Genomic DNA, 13,687 nt, shown 5'->3' on the forward strand with positions numbered 1-13,687 from the left:
AGGATGGGAAGATCTTTTATACAGAATAACTATGAAATGCTCACCATTTGGAGAGAGAAGTCGGGAAAACTCATCGTGGGCCAACACTGGCGCCCACCACCGTGACCTGTCGGGAGTTAAATTCCAACCCCAGTGCTTTGGAGAAGCAGGCCAGTGGGCTCAGAGCGGATCCTGGTACAGGTTAGAATACAACCTGTGTCAAAACTGTCACTCAAGTCTGATGCTCCTCCCGACTGCCCAGCTGGTGGCTCACCTCCCTTCCTCGTGACATCTTGTCTCCTTTACCAGGGGTCCCCAAGCCACCACATCATTAGAATCATCCGGGCGGAAGCTTTTCAAGTTGCAGGCTCCCAGGTCCCACCACCGGAGATCTGGCCCCACGGTTCCAGCATGGGGTCTTGTTCTCATCCAAATTTAGGCACCTCAGACCTGTGACCCCGCCACTCAACCCTATGAAATGACTGACCGGAAGCCGTCAGCACTGGGGCCTGAAAAGTGGAGCTCAGAACAGGGATGGAAGGCAGGGGGGCCCAGAATGGCACCAAGGCCGCCAAGAGCAAGCAGCAGCGGTCACAGGCTGTGCCGGTGCTGAAGCTGGTGCCAGAGAGGGGAGCTGGGGGACTGGGGGACTCTCCACGTTCAGCCAAAGTGAAAGGGTGAGGTGGGAGGGACAGACAGGGCAGCAGAATGTAAGCACGCTCCGTAGGTTCACAAGGAAGGGTCTTGTTACGAGCAAGCTTTTTCTGGATGATGACTGGCTTCTAACCACCGCCGCGGCCCCTGCCATCTCTCACCACTATCATCCTTGTCCCCTGCCTCCCTGCAGGTCCCCTCACCCGGTCACTTGCTGTCGAACATCTCCACACCTCTGTCACACACACAGCCCGGGTGCTCAGCCAGTGTCTGCAGACCAGATGGAGAGACAGGCCGGAGCGCTGACTGGCCCAGGGGCCTCCTGGTGATGGCGCCCTCCAGCCCTCGGGGAGACCGGCTTTGGCACAGAACCCGCGGTGTGAACGAGCACAAAAGGGCCCGCGCCTGGGCCTCAGGATGACACCGGCCCACGCCACCTCCCAGGGCGGACTCCCCTGCGCCGTCCAACACGAGCAGCTGGCTTCAGAAGGAAGACACTGCAAAGTCGTGGAAATGTCACTAACGGTATCTGAGCGCCTGTGTGGGGCTTGAGAGGACTCATTCTTGTGGAACGACTAGAGGACAAAGTCTTGGGAGCTGCCAGGCCATCGGGCCCTGCTGGTCTCTCAGACAGGCTGAGTCAGTGCTCTCTGATGAGGTCACGTGGTCCTGCAGAGACATGTAAAGGGGCGCCGGGCCAAGGCCGGCATTTCGCAGTTACAGGCCTTTCATGGTGATGATCCATCTCCACACATGAGGGGCTGCAATGTGACACAGAGCACAACACTGGGAGGCCTGCCTGCCCTGCTGGGGGCTGCCCAAGAGGTGGAGAGACGGCGACAGATGAGACCCATCGGCAGAGGTAGCCGGTGACACCTTGCTGTCTCCAGCCTGCACCCCGGACTGTTGCTTGATCTCCTGATTTGATCTGGGGTCTCGCCCCCAGGGGATGTGGATTCTGCCCCTTTGCCTCCTCCCATCCCAACAGAAGTTCAACAGGATCAGCCCTGGTCCTAAATTCAGACCTTATGAAAGCATTTCTGACCTTTCTCCACAAGGATCCCAAACAGAAACTGGTGAGAACTGGCACTTCTTTGGGACTTTATATAAATAACATCCCATATCTGCTCTAATGATGTCTGGAGGGCATCTGATCACATGATCTTGCTCTATGGGGCTCCCTGTGCCCACGTGACCCCAAAGTTGCTATGTGCCAAGCCTCTGGTTTCTCAGCTGATGTCAAGCGCTCGCTTGTAAAAATTCATTGGACTGTCTTAAAATATAGACCAGGAAAACCACGGATGGGAGGGACTACATTTACTTTAAGTATAAAGGTTTACTATTATTAACAAGTCACCACTATTATTTACATGTTTATAAAACATAAATAAAAATGACATACACGTTTGGTGCCCAAAGTGGCACATCCAAACCAGGATCAGTACAAAAATAAACTTTCAAGCTATGTGTTTGCAGACATCATCACAGCCAAGCAGCCCCGGGGACGACGACACCAGTGCCTGCTGGAAGGGCCCCCACCTTCTCACAAGAACCCAGGCAAACACACACAAGACAAATGGACAAGTTATGTTCCTGAGCTACAGAAGCTTAGAGCCTCTAAACGGTTGTGAATTTCTGCTACCGAGGATCTGGGATGGGTTTTGAGCTGATGAGCTTTCTCTAGTGGCATCGGGACATGGTACCGTGCGTGGAGGGGAAGCTAAGCTGCTTGTGAAGCCTAGAAGCCCTGTGCACAGGGCTCCTCTCTGCTGACTGCCAATCCGTGCAAATCTCCTGACTGCAGACAAACAGGAACATGGGCAGAGGGAAACAGAAGCTACTTGGCTTGGGAGCCCCCTGTGCCCACCAAACAGGCCCCTGGGTGACTGGCAAAAATCTGCCATATTTCCAGGGTCTCATCATAGATATGTGCCATGTCCACATTTGGCCAAGGACCTCACTGGTCAATAGAGGAGGGGTCCCAGCAGGGAGAGCAAGGCCAGCCCAGCAAAGCCCTGCCCGCCCCACAGGGTGCTTCAGCCTGCAGCAGCCCACCTTCCTCCCTGCTCCCCATGAAGCTGGGCTGGAGTTCATGCCTGGTGACAGGGGCACGCTGGGCCAGGGAGAGTGCTGGGTGAGCCAAGAGCACGGGCTTCCCAACTCCTGCGCAGCAGGACACCCGCCCAGGCACAGACTCCTCCGGACCCCAGCGAGGAATGCAGATGCTGAGGGGAGCGGGCGGGAGGGGGCTGTGAACGGGCTGCAGCCCACTGCAGAGCCGCTGAGGGGTCCACAGGAGCCGACGCCAGCTTGTCCACCCTGGGCTGGGCGTGATAGCGTGGAGGAGGGGACACCGAGCAGCCCCTGCAGTGGCCACCAGCTCCGCTCACTGGTCCTGGACCTTGGCCCTCTTGGCTTTTAGGGACAGGTGCTGCAAGAGAAGAGAAAATAGCATCGCTGGGGTGGGTCAAAGGAAGTAGACTTGAGCACGATTCCCCGAAGTGACCAAATCAAAGCTTCCACCTGGTTCACACCTTCTCAGTGAACGTCCTGCCCCACAGGCAACAGTTTGGAGGGGAAAAGCCCAAGGGACCAACAAAGGCACCAGGGCTTCAGTAAGCCACACAGGCCAAGGTTGGGCCGCCTAGGGCTCTGAGGGCAGCTGTCAGTGAGACATGGCTCACCCTCTGCCCCAGCCCTTCTTCCAGCCCTGCAGCCCAACAGCCAGGTTGCTCAGAGGCCCAGACCAAAGATCACCTCGAGTTTCCTAGAATTTCTTGAGAACAGTCAAGGGAAGATACCCTTCCCTTGGGAACAAAAAGGTCAGCCAACCTAGCCAACTATCCCAAGAGGCTCAAGGTCCTGCTCTCATGACGCCTATGCAAGAGCAGGGAAGACACACAGGAACAGGACACTTCCTGGTGACCCTTTCTTCCTGGTTTCTCTTTCAAATGTCACTCTCTAGCAGTGTAAGCAACGCAGGAAGTCTAACACTATAATCACGGGCATCAGATAATAGGATCGGGGGATACAAACATCCTTTACACTCGAAAGTAAAGCCAAAAGTGCAGGAAATCACAAAATACACATTTGAAGCAGGGAATGTAAACAGAAGCTTTTAATAAAGGTCCTCTGTTCCCCAACGGAGGCAGACCTGATGCCCTCTCGATAATTCCAATCCAACAGCCAAGCAATAACCTGAGCATGCTGCCCTCACACAGCAGGTTCTTCACTGAAGGGATATCGATCCCCCGACTGCTAGCAGAGCAGGCCTGCCAGCCCCTAGCATGCTCAGTGCCCAAACTCCACCTCTTGGCGCACCTATGATGGCCTCGAGACAGCCATCCCCATCACCAAGAGAAAACCTCAGGGCGTGAAAGAATGCAGGTGCAGAAGAAGGCGCAGCCCCCCACCAAGCAGGACAGGATGGGGTGCTGAGGGAGCAGGACACAGGTGTAAGTGAGCTGCAGGAGTCACACTTTCTAACCACTTATGGCCGAGAAAAGAAAGAAGAAAGTGCTAGTCGCTCGGTCATATCCGACTCCTTACAACCCCGTGGACTGCAGCCTGTCAGGCTCTTCCATCCATGGAATTCTCCAGGCAAGGATACTGGAGTGGGTAGCCACTCCCTTCTCCAGGGGATCTTCCCAACCCAGGGATCGAACCCAGGTCTCCCGTACTGCAGGCGGATTCTTTACCGTCTGAGCCACCAGGGAAGCCCCTGCCCAAGAAAGGACCAATATAGATTCCAGCAAAGGCCCTGGTGAAGAGGGTTCTCCCTCAATCCCAAAGATAGTTCAGAATCAGGAGAAAAAGCCTGAGGACTTGAAAGGCAAATCTCTGGACAGGTCCCCCGTCCTTCCTCTCTCCAGCTGTGGGTCTTGCTCAAAGTCTCCTAATTCTCTCCTCCGTGCACTTCACCTGATGTGACCCTGCCCACCTAGAAGACAAACACAGCCTTAGCTTAGGAACGGGGATGAGGTCATCGTGCCTGTGGGGCCATTTTTGGTGCTCATTTCTGAAAAGAATTTTGTGTATAAACAAAGCAGACTCTGGACCATTTCAGGCCTCTTAACAGAGCAAGAGCAACACTCTGAAAACACTGATAATGGAAAGTCCCCAACAGTGCCAGGAATAGAGCCAGGGATGACCTGTGGCTGTGCATGGCCATGGGGCGCTACGCTGCGCTTAGCCAAGGACCCTCCACCATGCACGGGCAGCCACTGGAGAGCGGCTGGGCTCTTGGAGAAATCAATCCATTTAGGACAAGTTAATAGCAGAAGTGCCTTTGGACTGCTTAGTCACGGAAGGACCAAGTTTCTTGGGGTAGGAGAGGGTTAGGGCCCTCGCCTGTACAATGAGGTTGTTGAACTAGGTGATTTCTGAGCCCAGCCTCTCTAAAATTACTCTGATCACAAGCAGTCATGAGAGTGGAGCAGATGAGCTGAAAAACAGGCATTTGGGGAGAAAAAAAAAAGACAAAATTGGCACTGTCATTTTCTTCAAAATTCTGGGGCAGTCTGCTCTTTAACTTAGTGGGTTTGACCTAGAAAAACTGTCATTTTGAGGTGAGAAGGGAAAATGACTCTGCTTCTGGGTTAATTCTGTTCTCCCAGAGTCTAAATGAACATGAGACAACTTCAGTCTCTCTTCTCTAACTGCCTGCCTCTTGTTATGCTAACAAGAGGGCTTAAAACTGCACCGTTCTCCTTAGGCTCGAGTTTGCATCTCTAATTGTTCTTTTGGACTTCTGAAGTCTGCTGCATTCCACCTGAGAGGTTTGGTGGAAGATTTTCCTTCATTTCAGGTTTATTCTTATCAGCCCAACACAGCAGAGAAAACACACTGCATTCTTATCAGTCCCTGCAGCTGATCTCATTTTTAGCTGAAATATCTGGATGGGGATACAGGAAATTGAACTATATAGGCCTGAAATGTTTTTTGTTTGATTGTTTAAGATTTAATATTGAAAGATTTTAAATGACAGCTTCCCTTGACATTGCTGGAGGGGGAGGGATGAAAAGATCCTTCCCTTTATAGCATCACAACTCAAATGTTTCCAGGAGTTGAGCAAGTGAGATAAACAAGGGAGGCGGGACCTGGAGAGAGTCGCTCATAACAGGCGCCATTTCTCAGCCCCTGCTGCAAACTCAGGCTCAGAAACTCAGCAAATTCAACATCTTTCAAGAGAATCTTGAAATCCATATTTCACGTGGACTCTCCCCATTTTAAAAGGCACCAATCAAGTCACATTTTGGTCTGAAAACACTGCAGTCTGGCTACAGCTTTGATGAAGTAACAGGTTTTGGTTTCCCTTTTATGGTAAACAATGGCCAAACTGGACAAAATATCTGAAGCGATAATTTTCAGGTACTGGGCAACAGAGAGCACGGGGCTGTAACCCTTGAGAAAAAGGAAACACTCGAGATGAGTGAACGTTACAGTCATTCCAGGTCTCTGCATGGCTCTCCACATCTTGTCGTGTCCAACTCTTTGAGACCCCATGAACTACAGCCCGCCAGGTTCCTCTGTCCAAGCAATTCTCAGGCAAAACTCCTGAAATGGGTTGAGAAGATTCCCTTCTCCAGGGAATCTTCCCGACCCAGAGAGCGAACCCGGGTCTCCCGCATTGCAGGCAGATCCTTTCACCATCTGAGCCACCAGGGGGCCCCCGTCAGAGGGAAGTGAGTTCTAAAGAGAGAACTGCATAGCTGAGGGGAGGAAACAGAGCAGAGGTCCGAGCTGCTGAGCCTGCTGGGGTTTACAGAGCAGGCTGTCAGAGAAGAGGAACTCCGGAAATCAACCTAGAGCTGCCACCCTTAAGCCTCTGGCTGCACACCAAGCTGCACAGGTGCAGGCCAAGGTTCCACACGGCTGGCAAAGAGCAGGCACTTGGGGAGGTGTGACCTGGTATGGAGGAGGTTCTGAAGGTCTGCACAGTGCTGGAGACGCTGGAGTTTTGAGCAGCCAGAGTGCAAAGGCCTCACTGAACATCCTAGGCATCCAGCTGAGACATCAAAAAGTCCATGTTTTGGGAGCAGGGCTACTAGACCCCTGCCCAAAAAAGACTAAAGTCAGTTCTTGGTAGAATTAAACTGACTGCCAGTATGAACTGTCTACTAGAAAAAACTCAACATTCTTTACCGAAAAGACAACAAATTCAACTCTTCACAACAAACCACCCAAAACGTCCAGCACACAACAAAAAATTACTAGACAAGAGAAGCAGGAAATGTGACCCATAACAAGGTAGAAAAACAGTCTAAAAACAAAACAGATCAGAGACGACAAAGATGCTGAATTAATGCACATGTCTTCCTTAGAAGAAAAGCATATACTACATACACAGCAATGCTCCCACCATGTGTTTAAAACAAAACAGGTTCAAGCTTGCACACGTTTGGTGAGGCAATCCTCATCAGAGTATTTGTGCTGTTTCTTGTGAACATGGTCCAAAGTGTGACAGAATTTCTTTGGAAATGGCTTAAAAGGGTCGAGGGAGAGGGGAAGAGTTAAAGATACATTCTCCTTTTTTTATCACGTAAGCTGAAGGGATTTATTTTTAAATGCACGTGAGCATTTTAAATGTCATGTGAGCAAACAGTATGGTGCTTTTACCCAGAACGATCTGAGACTATGGTAATGGCCTTTCACCTATGTACCACTGGGGGCTGGGGTTAGGGGGCAGGCAAGTTTAGGACATTACATTGAAAAATAAATGTATATTTAAAAATATGAAGAGGCAGGTAAACAGGTGGTTTGGGGGGACAGGCTTGGTTCATTCCTACCGTTCCTTGTTGATAAAAGTGTGGAGCCAGCTCCAACAGCCAAGCAGACTCAATGGCGGTCACATCTCTCATGTAATACTTGGAGGTTTGGATAACTTCATTGTAGATAACCCTGAAACAAGAAGAAATCATGAGCTAATTTCCTATATATCATAATTAGAATCAGAACCACAACAATTAGAGATGGTTCCCTTTACTTTTAAAACGCATCCACCTGTTCTGTGCGCCAGGCACTACACTAGACAAATGTATTCACGTTGCTCACTTAAGCCTCATGACCTGAGTGGTGGGTACCAGTGTGTCCATTTTACAGAGGAGACTCTAAGTCCCACGTGATTTCCAGGACATCTCAGTTGAACCTTCTGGTTCCTTATGCTTTTGTTTACAGAACTCTGAACAGAGTCTAATGACTTCATCAGAAAATGTAGAAATAGAAGCAAAGGCTCACTGATTCTGAAAGGAGCTGGGAATTAACTGTAAAGGGACAGAAGGGAACTTTCTAGAGAGATCAAAGTATTCTATATCTTACTAGGAATATGGGTTACATGCACACAGTTGTAATGACTGCTAACAGTTTTCTTTGGGAGCTAATGAGAAGATTGATTGTGGTGATGGATATACAACCCTGTGAATGCATTTAAAGTCACAGGATTGTACACGTTAAGTGGGTAAACTGTATGTATGTGAATTACATAATACCTCCATAAAGCTGTCAAAATATATAAACACACACACACACACACACACACACACACAACAGGGGCAGCTTGCCTGAGGCTGAGGTAACAGACACCAAAGTGTCAAGCCAAGAAGGTAATTTAAATCCCCAGATTTTAAGAGTGCATATATTAATATAGATATCAGTTTGCAGGGACTTCCCTGACAGTCCAGTGGTTCAAGACTCTGCACTTCCATTGCAGGGACACGGGTTCATTTCCTGGTCGGTGAACTAAGATCGCGCATGCCACACCCTGCAGCTGTATCAGTTTCCAGAGCAAGTACTAATATCTCCTCCCTGAAGAGGAGGAGCCCTCTGACCCGGCCCATGGAAGTGTGAACCTCAGCCACCTATCAAATACATCCCTCTACTGAAGCCTTTCTCCCCAGGTACTGGAGTCCATCTGCTCTCTGTCGGACTGTGGAATGGGACCTGGATTCCCCTCTCTGCACAGCTGTACCAAGAGTGAGGACAGAGTACCTAGTCTGTGGGTGAACACGAATGTTTGCTGAGGGGATCAGCAAGCAGAGGAATAAGACCATTGGCTTAAAGGGATCCTTGGCAGAGTAGAAATTCTTTGCAGAACAGAGTCAGCAAACGTGTACTGGGCACCTAGACTCTAGGCTTTGGGGACCCAGAGATGAACCAGAACAAGGCCTTGGCTTCAACGCACTGATAAAGCAGAGGGGAAGAGGGGGCTTACCAGCGGGGCGGCTTCTCGGCATAGAGGACCGATGCTGGGTGGATGTGCAATTCATGATCATCACGGATGGTCCTTGGGAAGCAAAGCAATTTTGTCTCAAGTACACTTTAAACACTTTAAACACTTTCAGCAAGACCTTCCCACAGATGCATTTAAACTCATCAAAAACGCAGGCTGTACTTCACACAAACAAAACCATCCTCTCCATCTTCTCTTGAGCCCTTCATGACCCGTCCCCACAGACACCCCAGAAATCAAGAATCAAGCTAAAAAAGGGAGAAGGAAAGCAACACATGGACATTAAAAAAAAAAAACTGAGGAATATATTTTTCTGCCTATGTTTATCTTCTACAGGTTCTCTTTCAAAAATTCCCTTGAGGACAGAAATAGTATATACAATTACTTCTATAAACTTTTCTATTAACAAGTTTAAACAGTAAAGACTATGAAAGAGATAATTATAAATGAGGGAAAAAGAAAGCTCAATATTGGACTATCCAATTCTCTGAGATAATATTTCAAATGCCAACTCAGATTTGATACAGTTTAATTCAAAAATATATTTACGGCGCACACAACTATTGGTGAGATCAGCTCATGAGAGAAGATTAACAGATCAGGATACTGCTGCGCAAACCATAATTACAGAGCTCTTCTGCCGGTACCAGGGATGTGTGTCAGGAAAGTGTTTCAAGGCCATGACCCAGCGCATCTCCAGCGCTCAAATAAAGCCACTGCCCGGGGCACTGGCTGTCTTATCAGGTGACCAACACTGAACTTTGTCCCAAACGGACTGACCACCATGAAGCCTGTTGTGTAGCCTGTATTTCTATTGAGGATACTGGTGAAAGACTTTTGTGAATGCTAGCAGGAATTGCTAATGAATACTCTTGAGGAGAGCGGGGTAATCAGAATGACAACGAAATGATGGTTCTCGCTGGAGAAGATCACAGCCTGTCCAGGGCTGCCTCGGTCAGAGCAACTCAGGGCTGGGAGCTGGGAGGGGAGTACTTACAATGGGCAACAGAACCGTGACACTGACAGGCTGGAACACCTGGCCTGGGTAACAAACAGAACATACTAGAAACAAATGTAAAGTGCTATACTGAGGCCCAATCAGCAACCAAATACTAGATGGAGGAGACCTGGCTGCCAAAGAAAACAATGCAATTCTGGCTCATTAACAAAGCCCAGTGGGAGGAGTTTGAGGGAGAATGGGAACCTGTATATGTATGCCTGAGTCCCCTAAGGTGTTCACCGGAAACTAACAAAACATTGTTAATTGGTTATAGCCCAATAGAAAATAAAAACCTAAAAAAAAACCACAAAAAACAGAGCCCAGTGTCTAGAATGGGACATCATGGTGACTTCAGGATCACAGGACTATAATATGTTCTGAGGGGAAAAAGCTAACAATAGTCTAGGGAGGAAACCCAAAGACAAATTAGGGAGAGAGCCTTTTGAGCACTCCCTTATTAAAGAAGGGACTTCCCTTGTGGCTCAGCTGGTAAAGAATCTGCCTGCAATGTGGGAGACCCAGGTTTGATCCCTGGGTTGGGAAGATCCTCTGAAGAAGGGAAAGGCTACCCACTCTAGTACTCTGGCCTGGAGAATTCCATGGACTGTATAGTCCATGGGGTCGCAAACAGCTGGACACGACTGTGCAACTTTCACTTTATTAAAGAAGAGCACCTTCTGATCACTGCTCTAAAAAACTGGCTAAAGTGAAGTTACAAGACTAATACCAGCTCAGAAACAGAAAGACAGACTAAAGTAACAATTCAACAAACTGGAATGATTTGGAGAAAAGAAGGCTAAACCAGATGTTAGCTTTCACCAAATCTGAATATATTAGAGGTTATCAGAGGTCATCAGTGATCAGTGAATTTTTTATATCTGGAAAATGGAACTGGAAGAGACAGGCTGTAGTCTTCAAAAGAGGGAGGGGCCGACCAGCACATGAAGAAACACTCACCAACATTCCAGTGTGGCTACAATGTACCTGGGGAGCTTCAGTTGTGCAGACCTCTAAAAACATCAGGAAGCACGCAACAGCAAAACTAACTTCTCCAGAAGAGAGCACCTGTAATGGTTCCCTCAACTCCTATTACTCTCTGATTACAACAGACATATTACCAGCCTGCAGACTTGTAACAGGCTTTCCTGATAGCTCAGTTAGTAAAGAATCCACCTGCAATGCAGGAAACACTGGTTTGATTCCTGGTTCAGGAAGATCTGCTGGAGAAGGGATAGGCTACCCACTCCAGTATTCTTGGGCTTCCCTCGTGGCTCAGCTGGTAAAGAATCCGCGCACAATGCAGGAGACTTGGGTTCAATTCCTGGGTTTGGATGATCCCCTGGAGAAGGGAAAGGCTACCCACTCCAGTATTCTGGCTTCGAGAATTCCATGGACTGTATAGTCCATGGGGTTGCAAAGAGTCGGACATGACAGAGCAACTTTCACTTTCAGACTTGTAACTATCATCCTCCTACAACATGTGGATGGGCTGAATATTCAAGAATCATTTCCACAAAGTTAAGACATTTTGCTTAAATCTGTATAGCTAACCTCAATGCATCTTTAGGAGGAGGCAAGGTGCAAATAAAGAAAAATGATTTAATTTCTCTGTTTTCTCTGCAGGTTGGCTTGCTGTTGGGTTTGGTTTATTTTTAAGATTTTAATGACTTAAGTGACTTCACAAATGACTTCACAAAGTATCATGTTACCTATAAGCTCCAGTAGAATGAAACCTCGCAGCATTTGCAAAGAATCCGGAAACGATGCACCTCAGAACTGGATCTGGATCACCTGCACAAACAGAGGTTTGCATGAGATGAGGCCTCACCTGCGCTATGCTCTGTGCTGTGAGGCCCACCCCAGGCTGCCTTGAGCCGCCTTGAGACCATCTCCTGAACGGGTTCAGCCCCACGATTCCCAGTGCCAGATGCCTGCCCTGGCACCATCTACAGAGGTCCCCACCCTCCACAATGGCTGCTGATTGAAACATGTCAGACTGTTCCCTTAACCTAGGACCCCCCCCCCAATCCCCCGCACCCCCAGCCACAGACGACCAGACCAAGGCTGGGCACCAGAACCTACAGAGCACTCCACAAGCTGGCCAGTGACCTTGGAACTCCTCTTTAGGAGAGCATTTTGCAGGAATGATGTTCCTTCCCAAAGACACAACCTGGGGCATTAACACTACAACATTATTTCTGTGATTATAGTTAGTCTATAATTCTTCAAAATTTTCAAACATCTCAGTTTAACTGGCGTCTGTGCTGCTGTAGTAAACATCTTACAAGGATAAAGCCTGCTCAACTAGATGATTTCTACATGATATAACCAAATTAATCTGCAAAAACGATAATGCCATCCATATGGCTTATGACATACGATATTTTATCAATTCTAAGATTTACTCTTTTTTATACTCATTGAAATCAGGACAGCATTTTATAATTATAATTGGCAACATTTTTTCTTTCTTAATGACATAAAATAATGGTATGTCTTAATGTTGTCTTAGATCCAACTAAACATAGTATGTTGGTAAATAAGTTACCAAAAAGTGGTATGATTTACAAAGCCATCGACAGGGTATGAGAACGTCAGTTTTACTGCATTCTTACCAGCAATGTTCTGGCACAAAGGTACCCCTTCTTTAACTGTACACTTATTTATTACTATTACTGTATTTCTTTTGTGAATTTTCCATTCCATTCCTTTGGAAATTAGGGTTTCTTTTCTTAATATGTTAAATAAATTCATTCTATAATAAAGCTTTTAATTTTTTATCCCTTATATCTGCTGAAAATATTTTTTCACTGTTTTCTTTAACATTTAGTTTTTTCTTAATTGGAGGATAATTACTTTACAATGCTGTGTTGGTTTCTGATGTCAAGGTCAATGTCAATCAGCCACAAGTATTCCATCTCTTTTGAAGAGAACTTTTTAATTTGCATGTAATTTATTGCATTTCCATAATTTTCTCTATTGTTCTTCAGCACAGAACTGAAAAAAATCTCAAATCTACATTTCCAAACACAATCTGATCCTAGACTCAGTTCCTTCTCTCCACTTGCCCAAAAGAAGTATCTATGTAGAATGTGCATTGTTATCAAAATGAAATCATTTCCAAGGGGTAAAAACTGCCCTCCTTAAGGGGTAGGATAGTGGGAAATCTTAAATATTACAAGGATTGTGGCCCTCCAGAGCTCAACCCTACCTTACAAAATCATCCCTCAGTACTGAATTTCTCTTGGTAAAAAGAATTTAAATTCAATGTAACTTTTCTCCTGGGAGAGGGGTTTGATAGGGTCACAGTGAAGGGACAAAGCAGGTGATAAACAGTTAATCCCACCAGGGAATGGTAAGCAGTGAAAAGTACAGGAGAGTTAAGTTAATGATCATTCAAGAAAGCAGGTTTGATTAACCACAAAATCCAGCAGGCTTGCTTCAAAACAAAACAATGCAACAGAAGCAGGAGACACGCTCAAAAGCGCTAAAACAATGGTGGTGTGAGACCCCACATCCTCAGTGACCTCAGTAAGCTAATGATTCCTAGGACACGCTTCTCTGTCCACACTAAAAACAAAAACACGAGGAAAGGTGGCGTTATCCTGAAACCTGCACTGATTTACCACAATTTAGTCTATGTTACCACCTTTTTGCTCCTTTTCACTCACCATGACAGTCCCAGTTTGACCATGTAGGGACAAGAAAGCTCCCTGGCTTGATGTGGAGGAGGAGCTGAAGAGGGAAGCTTGATGTCCACTCAAGAATGAGGAAAAAGGTGGTCTTTTCCCCCTCCCCCAATTTCCCTTCAATTATAAAGCTGCAGC

At 47.4% G+C, this 13,687-nt stretch overlaps 1 protein-coding gene across 1 annotated transcript in view; it reads right to left on the reverse strand.

Moving 5' to 3' along the window:
• Window positions 1-1,949: 1,949 nt before the first annotated feature.
• The window catches only part of DHX35 (DEAH-box helicase 35), a 69,544-nt gene continuing 57,806 nt past the window's right edge, over window positions 1,950-13,687 (reverse strand). Inside the window, exons 19-22 of the mRNA XM_055437348.2 lie at window positions 11,570-11,651; window positions 8,843-8,914; window positions 7,422-7,533; window positions 1,950-3,064 (exon numbers count right to left, since the gene is read on the reverse strand). Coding sequence (XP_055293323.1) covers window positions 3,020-3,064; window positions 7,422-7,533; window positions 8,843-8,914; window positions 11,570-11,651 — 311 coding nt within the window. The 3' untranslated portion in view covers window positions 1,950-3,019. The remainder of the gene's footprint in view (window positions 3,065-7,421; window positions 7,534-8,842; window positions 8,915-11,569; window positions 11,652-13,687) is intronic.

This window comes from Moschus berezovskii, chromosome 15 (genome assembly GCF_049115385.1).
Source record: "Moschus berezovskii isolate FMDL1 chromosome 15, NW_MosBer_1.0, whole genome shotgun sequence".
NCBI lineage: Eukaryota > Metazoa > Chordata > Mammalia > Artiodactyla > Moschidae > Moschus > Moschus berezovskii.